Genomic DNA, 19,599 nt, shown 5'->3' on the forward strand with positions numbered 1-19,599 from the left:
TTTGCAAGATGAAAAGAATTAAGGGGATGGATGGTGGCGATAGTTGCACAGAAATGTGAATGTATTTATTACCACTGAACTGTGCGCTTAAACGTGGTGAAGAGGGTAAATTTTGTGTTACATGTATTTTGCCCCAACTTTTTAAAAGACAAAAATGGGTTAAAAGAGTAGATGCCTCATGATAATTGTCTCATATACCTTAGAAGGTGATATAGCCCAGCCTCTGGAATCAGACTACCTGGATACAAATTCTAACTCCATAATTAGCTAACTTCTAATTTTGAACCAATTTCTTTGCTTCTCTAAAACTCAATTTTCTCACCTATAATTTGGGGGTAAACAATAGTACCATTCTCAAAGAATTTTGTAGTCTTTTAAAAACACTTGTTAAGTACATATATGAGGAACTGAACATTAGTTACGAGGGGTAGAACAGTGTATGAAGCACATTTGTCCCAGTCTTCACAGAGCTTCTGTTTTACCAGGTATGGGAAGTAGGCATCATGAGATTAATTACGTGATTAGCGTTGTGACACATGCAAAAAGAACGTGTACAAGGTACACTAGGAAAGCGTAAATGGGGACTGACCAAGTCAGGAGGGTCAAGAAAGGCCTCCCAGAAGAAGTCACGTTTACATTAAAATCCTGAGGCTTTAGTTTTTGCCTGTTAGCTAGGCAGAAGGGGAGGTGAGAGGATAATCTAGGCAGAGAGAATAGCTCCTGAGAGAACCCTGAGGTGGAAAAGAGCTTATGGAATTCAGGGAACCAAAGAAAGGCCATTGAGGCTAGATCCTCGTGAGCAAGAAGTGAAGGGAATCAATTTGGGCAAGTGAGGTAGATTGGGGCCAAAGCTGGACTTTGTAGGTTCAGTTAAGTTTCTGACTTTAGTCATAAATGTACACTCTGGAAGGGTGTCAGGTACAATCAGAAATGGACTTTGGGGGAACAAATATGAATGCAGAGAAACCAATTAGATTGTCAGAGTAGTCTGTAAGAAAGATTATGATGACTTGGACTACTATAAGTATGGCCATGAAAATGGAGTCAAGAAATATTCAGGATGTAGAATTGGGGTGTGTCTATGCTGAGTTACTTCAGTTGCGTCTGACTCTTTGCGACACTGTGGACTGTGTAGCCTGCCAGGCACCTCTGTGCATGGGATTCTCCAGGCAAGAATACTGGAATGGGTTGCCATGCCCTCTTCCAGAGGATCTTCCCACCCCAGGGATCGAACCCGCATCTCTTGCATCTTCTGCATCGCAGGCAGATTCTTTACCTCTGAGCCACTGGGGAAGCCCTTAAAATTGATAGGTTTTGGTAATGGATATGTAGAGTAAGGGGGGGCCTCCCAGGTGGCACTAGTGATAAAGAACCTTCCTACCAATTTAGGAGACATAAGAGTTGCAGGTTCGATCCCTGGGTCTGTAAAATCCCCTGGAGGAGGGCATAAGCTAAGCTAAGCTAAGTCGTTTCAGTCGTGTCCAACTCTGTGCGACCCCATAGACAGCAGCCCACCAGGCTCTGCCGTCCCTGGGATTGATTCTCCAGGTAAGAATACTGGAGTGGGTTGCCATTTCCTTCTCCAGTGCATGAAAGAGAAAAGTGAAAGTGAAGTCGCTCAGTCATGTCCGACTCTTAGCGATCCCATGGACTGCAGCCTACCAGGCTCCTCCATCCATGGGATTCTCCAGGCAAGAGTACTGGAGTGGAGTGCCATTGCCTTCTCCAAAGGAAACCCACTATTCATATTCCAGATAGATGGCTTTATTTGAATAATTTCATGATCATAAATTAGACCTACAGAATCATAGACACTGAGAATAAAAAGAGGCCTTAGAGATTAACCATTCCATCCTCCTACTAGGAAAGAAACAGTGATGTTGGGATAAATCACTATACATGAAATCAGGCGTTCTGAATTTGAGAAGCTGTGTTATCATTTACTGACTTCACAAGCTTGTTCAAGTTGTTTTACCTGTCTGAGCCTGTTTTCTCACTTGCACAATAAGGATAATAATAAATATATTTGAGAGTTGCTGTAAACATTTAATGAATTAAAGTACCTCTCATCATCTTACTTCAAACAGACTCAGCAAATTTTAAAGCCAAATGCCCTTAATTTATGCAGAAAGACTGGGGACACACAGGTCATGTTGGTAACAATGGCTGAGGTAGAATGAGACCCTACCCTCCTAGCTCTCAGCACAGTAATCTCAACACATCGGTACTGCTTTGTAAATGCTTCTAGAACCTACTCATTCTTTCATTCCACAAACCTCTAAAAGCACCAGGTAGATAGTAGGCACCTTAATTGCAGAGACAAATAGCTTGCAGTCCAGTAGAAAAGACAGATTGCTATTGTTGTTAGTTACTAAGTCGTGTCCGACTCTTTGCAACCCATGGACTGTAGCCTGCCAGGCTTCTCTGTACATGGGATTTCCCAGGCAAAAATACTGGAGTGGGTTGCCATTTTCTTCTCTAGGGGATCGAATCCAGGTCTCCTGCATTAGTAGGTAAATTCTTCAGCGCTAAGTCACCAGGAAAGCCCAGAAAAGACAGATAAGAGACATTTAAAATGCACTGCTGTTTGTGCTACAATAAAGCAGAATGTGCACAGGGTATTTGGAGACTGCAGTGAAGCACATGACTTATGTTGGCAGGTGGGGGAGATAGAAGACATACCCCGTAGAGTGCAGCAACTGAAGCAGGAGTAAGAGGTGAAGAAGTAGAAGACTGCATGGAGAAGGGGGTGATGGGCAAATTCCTTTCTGCCTTCTACTCACTTTACAGATTCATCCAGGGTGACTGCATATTGTACATTTTTGATTTTTAAGTGCTGGTTTTATTTTTAACTCTTGAATAAGTTACAACAATATCTTTTTTTTTTTTTTTTTCCTGACCTGGCTTTCTTTTTTTTTATTTATTTTATTTTATTTTATTTTTAAACTTTACAATATTGTATTAGTTTTGCCAAACATCAAAATGAATCCGCCACAGGTATACCAATAATATCTTTTTAATTGAAAATCAGTGTCTAAGTGCATTCAACAAGATATTTTTCTAACACCTTCTACATAGTCAGCGGGCTTCCCAAGTGACTCAGTGGGTAAAGAATCCACCTGCCAGTGCAGGAGATGGAGGTTCAATCCCTGGATAGAGAAGACCTCCTGGAGAAGGAAATGGCAACCCATTCCAGTATTCTTGCCTGGGAAATCCCATAGACAGAGGAGCCTGGTGGGCTATAGTCCATGGGGTCACAAAGAGTCAGACATAGCTTAGCGACCAAGCACACATACACATAACCAGTGTTGTGTATGGAACAGAAAGGCGCCAGGAACAGAAAGAAAGTGAGGTCGCTCAGTCGTGTCCAACTCTTTGCGACCCCATAACTGTAGCCTGCCAGGCTCCTCTGTCAGTGGAACTTTTAAGGCAAGAGTACTAGAGCAGGTTACCATGCCCTCCTCCAGGGGATCTTCATGACCCAGGGATTGAACCCGGGTCCCCCGCATTGCAGGCAGACGCTTTACCATCTGAGCCACCAGGGAAGCCCAGGAAGTTGTTTTAGGTGCCAGGAACAGACCAGTGAACAAAACAAAATCTCGCCCTCGTGGAGCTTATATTCTAGCTTTGGGAGAGAGGAAATATCAATACATAATAGTTCAGAAGGTGACCATTGCAGTGGGAGAAAAATAAAGCTTGAGTAAACAGGAAAGGGAATTGGGTTTGCTGGAGAAGGCTGTAACTTTTAAAGAGGTAGTCTGGGAAGGCTTATAGATAAGGTGGCATTTGAATAGAGAACTAGCAGAAGAGGGGGAGTGAGTCATGAGGATACCTGGTAGAAGAGTATTCAAGCAGAAGAGATGATAGAGCAAGAGCCAGCAGAGTGGAGCACATGAATTTAGAAAGATTACTGAAGAAGTATCTCAGGAAGGGGCTCTTTGGCCATTATGCATTTTTGGACTTTAACTTTGCAGAAGATAAGAAGCCAGGGATTCTTTTGAGTAGAAGAATGATATGATTCAACGTTAATAGCAAAGAAATTTCCAACCATCAAGACCACTAAGGCATGTACTATAGAGTTTGCTAAAATTATTTTATTTAGGATTTTGACTGCATAAAATGTATAGTCTGAAAGACATAAATGTATTAAAAATACAAATGTATTTGGGATAAAATACAACATCCTCTAATACTGTCTTAATATTGTTTGTGGAATTTTTAAAACATAATGTTAGAAAACTATTAGCCATTCCTATGTAATTTCTTTTCGTGCTTTCAAGCCAAGTAAATCATCAGGGTAAATATCTTTCGTGACTTCTATTTTTATAACATAGCATGTCATAATGTAACATGAGCGTAGATGTTTTATGAAATATCAGTGGTGCAGACTGCTGTGTGTCTGAAGACAGTTTAGCTAAGGAAGTAAAATGGTGCCAACAGCGCGGAAACCCGTGTCTGATGCTGGAGCCCTTCTACGTTTTTTTGCCTTTTTTTTTTTTTTCCCCTTATACTCTGACACTGACTTGGTAGGAGCTTTCTAAACAATCTCCTTTTGGTTCTTAGTGAGTTTAATTCATATTCCAACCATTGTGAACACACTGTACAACTTAAAAATACTTAAACCCAACTTCACAATACTGAAAATTAGTTGGATAGTATTACCACTGATTACCAAGTTAATTTTGTCTCTCATGGAATCATATTACAGAGGGATAGATTTATACTACTAATAAAAGCATCTTTCTGGGTTGCAAAAAAGAATGTAGGAAGTTTTTGAAGCATGGTAGGAGGTATTGGGGGGAAAAAAGAATATGAGCTCGTCTTTTAAAAGTGATAGTGACTTAATTTAATTTTGCTAAAACACTTTGCTTCAGGACTTGGCCCTATAGATATTGGGTTTCTCCTTGGAGTAGGTTTAGAGAACAGTACTAATTTCAGCCCTGATGGTTTCTTTCTTTTTAGGAAAATCTCTTTCTCCCCTGGACCATGATTTCCTCAACTATAAAATGAAACAATCTGATTCTAAGTTTCTTTCTAAATCTAAAACTATATGAAATATCTGCAGATTTTGAGAGGGCCAAATGTTTTTTGAGAGGAAGGAGAAATTTAATAACTGTATGTACATGAAATCAACTTATAGTTTGCTGCTTCTGTGAGAGTAAGATAATGACCACACCAGTGTATCCTAAAGAAATATACTAAAGGAAATACCTTGCATCCATTGAAGAGAAACTGTGGCTTATAGATTTCTGCCTCAGAAGTGACAAATTGAAAGGAGCCAAAAGCTACATAGCTCTGATTTTTCCCAGGCCAAGCCTGGCACATTCCAGCAGGTGGTAAAGTCACACGCACGGCTGCATGCTGGGAAGGTAACCTTCCCCTGCCCTCCACAGACCACCCACCCCAGGATGGAATGTGTTCCAGACTCAGGTAAACCAGGTGTGCAATAGACAGTGGGTGGGGGGAGGGGAGGATGTTGCTAGAACACCTTTCCTAAAGGACAGGCCCCTGAACGTGCAGTGTGCCCTTGGCCCAGCAGCAGTGTTAGAAGGAAGTTCAAACTCAAGTGTTAGGGTTTAAGCGTATATCAGAACTCTCGATATGCACTTCATCTACTCAGTGTCCCAGAAGAGCAGGCCGCTAATGAGTTACTTTACCTCTGGCAAGTAACAGTGATAGCCAGCCAGACAAAGACAGCAGTGCAGAGTGCTGCTCTGAATAGAATGGCCTCTACCGTGTTAGGTACCTTCTCCTTAAAGTTTCTCTTTATCAAGTCTCATTCTTGAAGAATAGAAAGAACCTTTTGTCTAACTGAAGATAAGCCCTTTCATACCTTAATTCAGGCAGTTTTGAAATTCTTAGATGAAACATCAGTTTCCTATTAAACATTGCAGTAAAATGATTTTAAAACTAGCAGAAGAAAAATCTATGTAGAAGGATGGGGAAAGCTTCTGTGACCGTTTGAGTAAAATGATGTCCTGATGAGACAAAGTCTTCACCAAAGCAAAAGAAAACTATTCTCAACAGTGAAAGGATCAATGTTAAATGAGGAAATTAGAGAGAAAAACAGATTTGGGGGGAAATCTGATGAGGTGAGGAGCTGAGACTGTTGGAAAATAAGAAATCAGGGTGAGAAAAAGAAAACTTCAGTACAGTGAGGGCCTTTGGACTCGGGTACCTGGTCCCAGGGTTCACCATGACGAGCCTAACAAATGGGGCTTGGCTCCTAACAAGGAGGAGAGCTCCTTGGCTCCTGCAGACTACAAGGGTTCTTCGTATAATTGGCAAATTGTTAGAGAAATTTTTGCATTGTGTTTAATTTATAAGAAACTGGTAAAATGGTGTTTCTAAAATTAAGCAGAAATCCCCAATAGAAGAGAAAAATCAAAAGTTGTCAGCTGTGAACAAAGAATATAAAAATAGTGTAAACATATATCTGATTTACTTGACCTTGATTGAGCTTATTTTAGGGGACTGATGAAGAAGTGACGTTTGGTCCCTGAACCACATTTATGGTTTCTGAATAAGAGGCTTAGTATATTTCATTCATAATTATTCCAACAATCTTTAAATAAAATATTTTCATGCTCTTTGGTCACGAGTAAAGTTCTTATTAATTAAGAACTTTTAATGGAAAAGACATCAGAAAGGCAGTGTTTGACCCATGATCAGTTTTCACCTCCTTCCACTAGAGACAGTTTCTCCAGAATTCTCAGAAAAAGAGATGGCCAGTGGGAAGTTGGTGTGGGGTAAGAGAAAGCACGTGGCTTTAGAGTCTAACAAACTCAGGTTCTAATCCCAGCTCTTTAACTATAGCTGTGAAACTTGGATGTGTTAACTGCTGTCTCTGACCTTTGAGATGTTAATCTGCAAAAATTAAATGTGATGGTATAAGCGAAGTGAAAGTGAAGTCGCTCAGTCGTGTCCGACTCTTTGCGACCCCACGGACTGTAGCCTATCAGGCTCCTCCATCCATGAGATTTTACAGGCAAGAATACTAGAGTGGGTTGCCATTTCCTTCTCTAAATCGTATGGTATAAGGAAAATGCTTAAATACTTGGCATAGAAGAAAACCCTAAGAAGTGTTAGTTTTCATCATTTTTTCTCTGCACCCCACCCCAAATAAGTTGCGGCTCATAATTTAGCCTTTTTTTTTTTTTAATACCTTAAGGTTGTCTTTTTGAGCATAAACAGGTATACTGTTTTTCAGTTCAGTTCAGTCACTGAGTCGTGTCCGACTCCTTGCGACCCCATGAATCACAGCACGCCAGGCCTCCCTGTCCATCACCAACTCCTGGAGTTCACTCAGATTCACGTCCATCAAGTCAGTGATGCCATCCAGCCATCTCATCCTCTGTCGTCCCCTTCTCCTCCTGCCCCCAATCCCTCCCAGCATCAGAGTCTTTTCCAATGAGTCAACTCTTCGCATGAGGTGGCCAAAGTACTGGAGTTTCAGCTTCAGCATCATTCCTTCCAAAGAACACCCAGGGCTGATCTCCTTCAGAATGGACTGGTTGGATCTCCTTGCAGTCCAAGGGACTCTCAAGAGTCTTCTCCAACACCACAGTTCAAAAGCATCAATTCTTCGGCGCTCAGCCTTCTTCACAGTCCAACTCTCACATCCATACATGACCACAGGAAAAACCATAGCCTTGACTAGACAGACCTTTGTTGGCAAAGTAATGTCTCTGCTTTTGAATATGCTATCTAGGTTGGTCATAACTTTTCTTCCAAGGAGTAAGCGTCTTTTAATTTCCTGGCTGCAGTCACCATCTGCAGTGATTTTGGAGCCCCCCAAAATAAAGTCTGACACTGTTTCCACTGTTTCCCCATCTATTTCCCATGAAGTGATAGGACCGGATGCCATGATCTTCGTTTTCTGAATGTTGAGCTTTAAGCCAACTTTTTCACTCTCCTCTTTCACTTTCATCAAGAGGCTTTTTAGTTCCTCTTCACTTTCTGCCATAAGGGTGGTGTCATCTGCATATCTGAGGTGATTGATATTTCTCCCAGCAATCTTGATTCCAGCTTGTGTTTCTTCCAGTCCAGCGTTTCTCATGATGTACTCTGCATATAAGTTAAATACTGTTTTTAGTAAATAATAATTTCAGTGCAAAAAAAATGAGTCCAGTAAAAGCAATGAGTCTCAGATTGCAGAGCCTTTAGTATTCTTATATCTGTTTTTTTCTTGAGCTTCAAGAATAGTGTCATGTTGTGCTTCCCTGGTAGCTCAGTTGGTAGAGAATCCGCCTGCAATGCAGGAGACCCTGGTTTGATTCCTGGGTCGGGAAGATCCGCTGGAGAAGGGATAGGCTACCCATATCCAGTGTTCTTGGGCTTCCCTTGTGGCTCAGCTGGTGAAGAGTCCACCTGCAATGCAGGAGAGCTGGGTTCTATCCCTGGGTTGGGAAGATCCCCTGGAGAAGGGAAAGGCTACCCACTCTAGTATTCTGGCTTGGAGAATTTCATGGACTGTACAGTCCATGGAGTTGCAAAGAGTCGGACATGACCGAGTGACTTTCACTTTCACTTTGCTACCTCTAAAATGGCCACCACTTCTCCTTCATATGGTTCTTTCGGTTCTACTATAAACCAGTAAGCCACAGCTTGCTACACTTATTTGTAAAATCAGAGTCTACAGGGTCTAAATGTCCTTACGGTAAGCAGAGAATCTCTGTTTCTTTGACCATGGACATACTGGATATTCAAATGTTAGATGAGCAGGTGATTAAATGACATTAATTTTGGTATCTCAGAAGTCTTTAATACCTTCATGATTCTCAACTGTATTTTTAAAAGATCTGATTACTGGGTAAAAATGCTTCTAGAAAAGGGAAAGATTGCTAAGAGCACGTGTATAGTGTTTTATTTGAAATATTTAGTATCAGTACTAGGTTTTTGAAATGAAAGGAATATGAAAATTTGTGATATATGAAGAACCCTGACATTACCCAGAAATGTGTTTCTCATATTCTTTCTGTAGTTTGCAAAAGAAAAGGAAAGTTGTGCCTTCATGGTGATTTGCCGAGTTGTAAATGTAAAGTATTTACCTAAAGTCGTGTGACCTGCTAGAGGAGGAACTGGAACTTGAACACAAAGCTATCTGATTCCACCTTTAAACTTTCTTCCTCCCCATCTCTGGCCTGTTGTCTCTGCCCCTTTCTTGGTAGCAAGGTCTTCAGGAGCCTCTGCTCCTGGGAAGAGTGAACCCTTAAGTAGCCAATATCACATGCCAAAGCACAGAGTTCCCAGCCCGGTAATTACATATCTAGCCACGGTGCTTCCAGTCATCCTTCTCTGTGAGAGCTGCTGTTCATACCCAGTTGTATTTACTGCAGTTGTATTTACTGCTGGTAATAGTAGGAATCATAGTAAGAGTGGCAGTTGCTACTTCTTTTTGGATGGAGCAGATGACACTTCTGTGGGCCTTGCCTATGAGCCAGACGTTGTACTAAGGCTTTACATATGTTGACTCATTGGATACTGTAATTATCTTCATGTGACAGTTGAGGAAACTGAGACACAGAAAGGTTAAGGAACATGTCTAAGATCATATAGCTGGGGCTGGAACCCAAGCCCAAGTTCTGACTCCTTGTCCAACTTTTAACAGCCATATTACTTCCTGTAAACTATAAGTAAACAGCTCAATATGACCCTGTGTATTAGGGGAAATACTATTATATTTTACCATTTTGTAATAAGAAATGCAAATTTTTTCCTCATAGAGGAATTTAGATTAGATGTTTTAAAAATCTACTTTGACAAGAAACAGTGCTATTGTGGGAAGGGGGACACCTTCCAGGGCCCAAGAGTGGGCTCTTGTCTAACACTCAGAAATGAACTGTCCGAGGAGACATGTGCTGACAAAACAAGAGACTTTATTGGGAAGGGACACCCAAGTGGAGAGCAGTAGGATAAGGGAACCCAGGAGGACTGCTCTGCCATGTGGCTCGCAGTCTCGGGTTTTATGGTGATGGGATTAGTCTGTGGGTTGTCTTTGGCCAGTCATTCTGACTCAGAATCTTTCCTAATGACACACACATTGCTCATCCAAGATGGATGCCAGCAAGAAGGATTCTGGGAGGTGTTGGACACGTGGTGTCTCTTTTTGACCTTTCCTGAACTCTTCTGGTTAGTGCTGGCTTATTAGTTCCGTGCTCTGTACCAGGACCTCCTGTTGTAAAATAACTCACACACATGGTTACTATGGTGTCTGACCAGGATGGGTGGTTTCAGTCAGTGTGCTTCCCATAACAGTGCTATCAATTAGCCAGTTGGTTTGTTTTCTGAGTTTATACAAATTTTTAATACTTTATTCAGTTGAATAAGTAATATTTATTGAGTGCTTATTATATGCTTAGGATGAGCTAAGCATTTTATGTCATTAGCTCATTTAGTCCTCACAAGAACCCTATGTTATTGGTAATGTCATTATCCCTGTTTTATGAGAAAATTGAAAATTGGAAGTAGCGACCTGCCCAAGGACACCTAGCTACTAGGGGCAAAATTGAGATTTGAACTGACAGTCTGACTTTAGAACCAGTACTCAAGCATTCAAATAGCACTTCTAGAATTTCAAAATTATTTATGATTCCAGAAATTTTCCATATCATCTCTGTTCATTTTTGGTGGTTTTATTGAAATACAATACTGTATTTTTTCCATCTAGGTTTATGTTCCAGATGAAAATAATGCTATTTTGGGAAGAAATACAAATAAGCAAGTTTTTGAAGGCTTGACAACTGGACTTCTCAAAGTCAGTGCTGCGGTTTTTGGCTGCCTGATTGCCAATCGACCAGATGGAAACAGCCAGCCAACTACACCAAAAATATCAACACAGGAAATGAAAAGCAAACCCTCACAAGGTGATGCTTTTAACAGTCGAGTTCAGGACCTCATCAGGTAAATTTCTAGATTTCTTAAAACTTGTTTGTTTAAAAAAAATATTTTAAAATAATTTTAAGTCTCAGGGCCCATGTAATGGCAATTGTTCTCACACCATCCACAAATTCCTGACAGAAAATATACCACATTTTGTAGAGAGAAGGAAAATCCTATTAATGAAAAGCAGTATAGTTAAAGCTCATCTGTCATTCTTGGTATTTAATATTCAATATTAGAATAGGTAGTTTCCAAGCTTTTTATAACTGTTTTTGCTGTCAACTCTTTCCAACTCAAAGAATTTCTAAGAATTCTCGTATCTCAGGTCATCTCTGCTTATACATTTGGTTCAGATTTTAGGTACTCATAATAGCTATCATTAATTGTAGCACCCATTATTAATAATGTATTGTGTTGTTGTTTAGTTGCTAAGTTGTGTCTGACTCTTTGCAACCCCGTGGACTGCAGTATGGCAGGCTTCATTGTCCTTCACTATATCCCAGAGTTTGCTCAAACTCGTGCATTGAGTTGGTAGCCTCGTTTTGTCAGAACTCTCCACTATGACAAAGAACTCTCGACTCCCGGTGTGGAAAGGAAGAATCTTTTAGGGGCTTCCCAGGTGCCACTAGTAGTGAAGAACCAGCCTGCCAGTGCTGGGGATGTCAGAGACAAGGGTTCAGTCCCTGGGTTGGGAAGATCCCCTGGAGGAGGGCATGGCAACCCACTCCAGTGTTCTTGCTTGGAGAATCCCACAGACAAAGGAGCGTGGCGGGCTACAATCCATAGGGTCGCAAAAAGTCTGACAGAACTGAAGCGACTTAGCGCAGAAAGTGTAGAAACTCTAGAGGACAATGATATCCTCTGGATCCTCTGTAGTTTTGCCTCAAGTGACGCTAATGGTAAAGAACCTGCCTGTAATGCAAGAGACATAATTAGATGTGGGTTTCATCCCTGGGTCAGGAAGATCCCCTGGAGAAGGACTTGGCAACACACTCCAGTATTCTTGCCTGGAGAATCCCATGGTCAGAGGAGCCTGGTGGGCTACCGTCCATAGGATCACAAAGAATTGGACACGACTGAAGTGACTTAGCTCGCACACACTCCTCTATGACCCTTCCGTCTTTGGTGCCCCTGCAAGGCATGGCTTATAGTAGCTTTGTTGAGTTACGCAAGGCTGTGATCCATGAAGGGGAGTAAGGTATTGTAGTAGAGGCTTTGCAGCCCTGTAAGTGTAGGATTTCTAATTCAGACTTTGTTCAGTTCAGTTCAGTCGCTCAGTTGTGTCTGACTCCTTGCATCCCCATGGACTGCAGCATGCCAGGCCTCCCTGTCCATCACCAACTCCCGGAGTTTCCTCAAACTCATGTCCATTGAGTCAGTGATGCCATCCAACCATCTCATCCTCTGTCGTCCCCTTCTCCTCCCGCCTTCAATCTTTCCCAGCATCAGGGTCTTATCAAATGAGTCATTTCTTTGCATCAGGTGGCCAAAGTATTTATAGTTTAAGCTTCAGCATCAATCCTTCCAATGAATATTCAGGACTGATTTCTTTTAGAATGGACTGGTTGGATCTCCTTGCAGTCTAAGGGACTCTCAAGAGTCTTCTCGAACATCACGATTCAAAAGCATCAATTCTCTGGTGCTCAGCTTTCTTTATAGTCCAACTCTCACATCCGTACATGACTACTGGAAAAACCATAGCCTTGACTAGATGGACTTTTGTTGGCAAAGTAATGTCTCTGCTTTTGAATATGCTATCTAGGTTGGTCATAACTTCTCTTCCAAGGAGCAAGTGTCTTTTAATTTCATGGCTGCAGTTACCATCTGCAGTGATTTTGGAGTCCCCAAAAAATAAAGACAGCCACTGTTTCCACTGTTTCCCCATCTATTTCCCATGAAGTGATGGGACCAGATGCCATGATCTTAGTTTTCTGAATGTTGAACTTTAAGCCAACTTTTTCACTCTCCTCTTTCACTTTCATCAAGAGGCTCTTTAGTTCCTCTTTACTTTCTGCCATAAGGGTGGTGTCATCAGCATATCTGAGGGTATTGATATTTCTCCCGGCAATCTTGATTCCAGCTTGTGCTTCATCCAGCCCAGCGTTTCTCATGATGTACTCTACATAAAAGTTAAATAAGCAGGGTGACAATATACAGCCTTGACGTACTCCTTTCCCTATTTGGAACCAGTCTGTTGTTCAGACTTTGTAGGTAAGGAAATTGCTCAGCGGGGTTAAATGCTTTGCCCAAGGTTATGTAATGCATAAGTTTAAAATTTAAATAGGAGAATTAAGACTGAAACTCAGGTCTATCTGGACTTCCAACAGCTGTGTATTTTCCTCTACACAAATGTGGCAATTTCTAACACCTGTTTAAGGTCAACCCTGTTTCCTTCCATGGTCACCTTTTCTCCAGGGAAATTTATTCCTACTCTGACATTCAAATTCTTTTTCCCTGGTGAATCTGGAATCAGATAGGACATTTAATTTCCCAATAGGATTCCATCTGGTGTTAATCAATTACCTGTCCCACCTAGCAGAAACTCCTCTGTGATCTGCACTGATCTCTGACTCCCAAAACCCATGCAATTTGTTACTCTTTGAAGCTTATAGTAGGTTAATAGGAGAAAGAGAATGCCCTCTTCTGCATTCGCTTCTTTCTCAGTTCATAAATTTCATCTGGTCTCTTGTAGTGCTTTCTTGGAAACAGTTGTTTCATTCAGGATCTTTCTTACCCTTGATTACTTTGTTAACTTGTCCCTTGCAGCCGCCTGCCCTCTCTCCCCAAGCATATTTATTGCTCGAGAGTACTGGGCAGGCCCTTTGGGTCCACAGACCATTTATCATGCAGCACTTGACTTTGACCCTCCCTGGCCTTTCTCTCTGTTGCTTGATCTCATTCAATTTCCCCATGTCCCTTTGGTCTGTAGAACCTGGCCCTCCCTGCTGATAAATACCATTGAGTCCCAGCATCCTCCCTTGGGCTACTGTGTGATGCAGCAGCCCTGCATTCTTGTCATCCAGACAACTCAACTACAGTGAGGCAGAAGGCCCAGCCAGATGCTTCAGTGCAGTTCCAGTGGGCCTTCCAGGAGACAGTACCTACATTTTTACACTTATTATTATAGTTACCAGATCCTTCATTAAAAAAAAGGTTATTGGGGGGAAAAAATAACAGTGATGATCTGCCAAACCGAATAATTCATGTAACTTAAAAAGGATGATAGGCAATTACAGTGCTTCAGAGCAAAACGATGTCACTCTATCTGGCTTGAAGCACTTTTGGTAAATATTGTTTTCTTGTAGATAATGTATTGTTAGCTGGCTTGATGATCCCTGTGTGTAGGACCACAAACTCTATCTCAGATCTTCCTAGTGAAGCAAGCAGAATATATGTAAATAGTCTCATGCTTTCTTTCTCACCTTCTCAAATATGAACCAACAGGAAATCTCACTCCACTCCCTGCTGCAACCTGCGCCTTTTTGTCGGTTTATAAATCTCTAGCATTGCAAAGTTGTGAGCGAAGCATTCCAGCACAGTTTTTGGCACTGCTGTCTTGCCTGTACCACTAAGGTAGAGCTGGAAGAGGGTACATCACTCTGACGTATGTCCCTTTTCTCTTCTTATCTGGCATGGAAGAGGCAAGAGGGTGTCTAACCGAGATGAGGTAATAACAGTGTTTATTCTCCCTATTTTAGAAGGTTCAGTCAAGTTTCTAGCCCTAAGAGATCCTCAGAAATATCTTATCACCTCAAAATATTGCCACTTGTACTCACTTTATGCCAGACACTTTACAAGGTCCTGGGATACAAAAACAAATTAAAAAAAAAAAAAAAAAAAAAAAAACCTTTAACAGAATATCCAAATAATATCTTTTGGCTATAAAACATTGGAATTTTTTTGTAAGATGCAAATATTGGCAATTTCAAGTGTTTAGCATAGTTCTAGGAAAGCAGTATTATGTATAGGACAGAAAAAATTGCAATGTGAAAAAACAAACTGGTTTGAAATTTGCCAAGGAAATGCGTCAGTCCTGAGGCTCTGCAATTCGGTTTTTTTCCTGGCTTTATTGAGACATGGGTGGACATATATAGCATTGTGTAAGTTTAAGATGTACAAGGTGATGATTTGTTACACATATATATAGGGCAAAATGATTACCACAGTAACTGTTAGTTAACACCTCCATCACCTTACATAATTGCCTTTTGTGTGTGTGTATACTGAAACATTTAAGAGCTACTGTTTAGCAACTTTCAAGTATGTAGTGCAGTACTCTAGCTTTTAGTCACCATGCTGTGTGTTACATTCCTAGAACTTACTCATCTTATAAATTTAAGTTTGTACCCTTTAACCAGCATCTCCCCCTTTCCCCTACCCACCCCCAGCATTGGGCAGCAACCATTCTACTGTTTCTGAGAGTTCAACCCTTTCAGATTCCACACAGTATTTGCCCTTTAACTGTCTGACTTATTTCACATAGCATAATGCCTTCAAGGGCAACCCATATTGTTAGAAATTGCAGGATTTCCTTATTTTTTTATGGCTGAATAATATTTCATTTTATACACACACACACCACTTTGCAGGTGTGCTCAGTTGTGTCCAACTCTATGGAATTTTCCAGGCAAAATTACTGGAATCGGTTGCCGTTTCCTCCTCCAGGGGATCTTCCTCACCCAGGGATCAAACCAATGTCTCTTGCATCTCCTGCACTGGTAGGCGGATCCCTTACCACTGAGCCATCTGTGTGTGTGTACGTAGTCGCTCAGTTGTGTCCAGCTGTTTGCAACCTCGTAGACTGTAGCCTGCCAGGCTCCTTTGTCCATGCAGATTCTCTAGGCAAGAATACTGGAGTGGGTTGCCAGGCCTCCTCCAGGGGATCTTCCCAACCCAGGGATTGAACCCAGGTCTCCCACGTTTCAGGCAGATTCTTTACCATCTAAGCCAACAGGGAGGCCCATGAATACTGGAGTGGGTAGCCTCCAGGGTCTCTTCCTGCATTGCAGGCGCATTCTTCACCAGCTGAGCTACCTGGGAAGCCCTCTGAGCCACCTGGGAAGCCCTATATACAACTTTACCACTTCTATTTATCCATTCATCTGTTGATGGACATTTAGCTACTCTGGATAATGCTGCAGTGAACATGAGAGTGCAAGTATCTCTTTAAGATAATGATTGATTCCCTTCAGATATATACCCAGAAGTGGAATTGACAGACCATACGGCGCTTCTGTGTGTCATCTTTGGAGGAATGCCGCACTGGTTTTCATAGTGACTCTACAAATAGACTTTCCCACCAACAGTGTACAAGGTTTCACTTTTCTCTCTGCATCCTGCCATGTTATTTCCTGGTTTTCAGGGTCTCTCTTTTGTTTGTTTTTATACCCACCCTGACAGGTGCAGGTAGTGTGTCACTGTGGTTTGGATTTGATGTCCCTGATGGTTAGTGATGTGGAACATCTCCTGTGTCTGCTGGCCATTTGTATCTGTTCTTTGGTAAAACATGTATTCAGGTGCTTTGCCTATTTTTAATTGAATTATTTGTATTTTTACCATTGCGCTGTAGGAGTTACTACAACAATTTGGAAAACATAGAAGATCACAATGCATTTTTTAATATACAAGCATTGTCTTTAATCCCACCACCCAAAGATAATCACTGGTTTTAATTTTGGTTTTGGTGTAATATATGTGGTTATTTTATGAAAACAAATTGTAATACTTATATATACTTTTTGTGTCATACTTTTTCGTCATACTTTTTAATTTATTTTTTTCCAAATCAACAGAAACTTGCAAATGAATTTCTGCCGGCTTTCCAAGCATTTGATTATGTGGCATTGATTTGCTTCGTGCATGTGTGCTAAGTCACTTCAGTCATGTCCAACTCTTTGTGACCCTGTGGATTGTAGCCTCACCCCTCTGTCCACAAGAATTCTCCAGGCAAGAATACTGGAGTAGGTTGCCATGCCCTCCTCCAGGGGATCTTCCCGACCCAGGGAACAAACTGACACCTCTTATGTCTCCTACATTGGCAGGCCACTTCTTTACCACTAATGCTACCTGGGAAGCCCAAGGTGATTTGCTTCAGGTGACCTATTACTTAAATAGGTTTATTCTAGCATTTTACTATTATAGATAACACTGTAAAGAATATCTTTCCCTATAATTGATTATTGCTTTCTATTAAACTTTGAGAAGCATAATTTGGGGTCATAGAATGTGTATTAAGGATTTTGATCCAAATTGCCAAATTGTCCTACATGGAGAGATCAAATTGCCAGCATCTGCTGGATCATGGAAAAAGCAAGAGAGTTCCAAAAAAACATCTATTTCTGCTTTATTGACTATTCCAAAGCCTTTGACTGTGTGGATCACAATAAAATGTGGAAAATTCTGAAAGAAATGGAAATACCAGACCACCTGACCTGCCTCTTGAGAAACCTGTATGCAGGTCAGGAAGCAACAGTTAGAACTGGACATGGAACAACAGACTGGTTCCAAATAGGAAAAGGAGTACGTCAAGGCTATATATTGTCACCCTGCTTATTTAACATACATGCAGAGTACATCATGAGAAACGCTGGACTGGAAGAAGCACAAGCTGGAATCAAGATTGCTGGGAGAAATATCAGTAACCTCAGATATGCAGATGACACCGCCCTTATGGCAGAAAGTGAAGAGGAACTAAAAAGCTTCTTGATGAAAGTGAAAGAGGAGAGTGAAAAAGTTGGCTTAAAGCTCAACATTCAGAAAATGAAGATCATGGCATCTGGTCCCATCACTTCATGGGAAATAGATGGGGAAACAGTGGCAACAGTGTCAGACTTTATTTTGGGGGGCTCCAAAATCACTGCAGATGGTGATTGCAGCCATGATATTAAAAGACACTTACTCCTTGGAAGGAAAGTTATGACCAACCTAGATAGCATATTCAAAAGCAGAGACATTACTTTGCCAACAAAGGTCCATCTAGTCAAGGCCATGGTTTTTCCAGTAGTCATGTATGGATATGAGAGTTGGACTGTGAAGAAGGCTGAGCGCCAAAGAATTGATGCTTTTGACCTGTGGTGTTGGAGAAGACTCTTGAGAGTCCCTCGGACTGCAAGGAGATCCAACCAGTCCATTCTAAAGGAGATCAGTCCTGGGTGTTCTTTGGAAGGACTGATGCTAAAGCTGAAACTCCAATACTTTGGCCACCTCATGCGAAGAGCTGACTCATTGGAAAAGACTCTGATGCTGGGAGGGATTGGGGGTAGGAGGAGAAGGGGATGACAGAGGATGAGATGGCTGGATGGCATCACCAACTCAATGGACATGAGTTTGGGTGAACTCTGGGAGTTAGTGATGAACAGGGAGGCCTGGCATGCTGGGATTCATGGGGTCACAAAGAGTTGGACACGACTGAATGACTGAACTGAACTGAACTGAGAGATTACATATGAATATGTCCTTGTACCTTCAGCCTAGACAGTGTTGAATAGCATCATTCTTTTGAATCTTAGCCAGACTGAGAGATGAAAATATTTCATTTCTTTATATTAGTAGTGATACTGCACATTTTTAAATGTTCATTGGCCATTTTAAATAGGACTTCCTTGATGACTCAGACAGTCATTTGTGAGTTGCCTATTCATGTACTTGCCCATTTTCCTATTGGAGGTATTGAGTTTTTTAGTTGTAAAAGCTCTTGGTATATGATAAAATCATTAGGCACTTGCACAGAGGAACAACCATGTGAAGAGGTAGCAAGAAGACAGCCATCTGGAAACCAAAAAGAGCAGCTTCACAGGAATCCAACCCTGCTGGCACCTTAATCTTGGCTTTTTTGGCCTCCAGAACTTTTCTGAGATATGGGCGGAATATACTAAAGAACAGCCAACCATCTTGTACTATGAAATGGATCCCAGTGCTGTAGATGATATTCCTATTTGTCAGGATCAGTGTTCATTCCCTGTGGTAAATGCTCCATTTACAAGGTCTTCATTCATTGTTTGTGAACTTATTGTGCCATCAAACAGATGGCCTCACTAGAAGCCCAAATAGTAACTATCCATAGACAAGAACCACTGTGAAAACTCAGAATAAACAAAGTGAGTAAGCCTGAAGCATCTCCCACTGGACCTCAGAGACCAAGAAGTACCTCATTAGAAGGGTAAGAGGAGCAGCCACACACCGCACTCCCACAGGCCAGCATAGTGCTACATGCAGGCCCCCCAAGCCTGTGGTTCCTCCAGTACTAAGAAGGAGCCCAGATGGACATCTAGCTCCCCCAGCATTGTGGGACACTTCCACTTTGGTCTCACCTAACAAAGATTACTGGGGGAATCTGCAGGGCTTGACCACTGGGGAGCAAATAGAACAGGGGAGTGTGGTGCTTCAGCACTCAGATCTTGGTGGACTGTGCTCCTGGCTACTGTGGTGCCCAAGCAGAGATCCCAGGCAGCAGCTCTGCCCATATATGAAGTTGAGCTGTCGCCCCATCTGGTCAGGGAATTCAGTTGCAATTCTGCTGCTTAGGGTCCCCAGGCTGTACCAGCTATAGAGCTTGTTTTACCATGCAACCTGGGCAGGAAAACAGGTCATCATCTGTGCCCTCTTGCTCAGCATTACCTTCATTTCTGACTATACAGGAAGGTCAGCTATGGAACCTAGGCAGCTGCAGAGTCCAAACTACAGCCCTGTTCAGGCAGGGAGTCAAGCCAGCAGCTGTGT

General features: G+C 41.8%; 1 protein-coding gene across 11 annotated transcripts in view; it reads left to right on the plus strand.

Annotated features, from left to right (window-relative positions):
• SCAPER (S-phase cyclin A associated protein in the ER) overlaps positions 1–19,599 on the plus strand; it is a 419,038-nt gene that overhangs the window by 321,747 nt on the left and 77,692 nt on the right. For all 11 annotated transcript variants that reach the window (XM_086363974.1, XM_086363978.1, XM_086363979.1 and 8 more), the window contains one exon: positions 10,670–10,902. In XM_086363974.1, coding sequence (XP_086220100.1) covers positions 10,670–10,902 — 233 coding nt within the window. The remainder of the gene's footprint in view (positions 1–10,669; positions 10,903–19,599) is intronic.

This window comes from Bos grunniens, chromosome 21, assembly GCF_055505025.1.
Source record: "Bos grunniens cultivar Pamir isolate PY7600 chromosome 21, Bosgru_T2T1.0, whole genome shotgun sequence".
NCBI classification, from domain to species: Eukaryota; Metazoa; Chordata; class Mammalia; order Artiodactyla; family Bovidae; genus Bos; species Bos grunniens.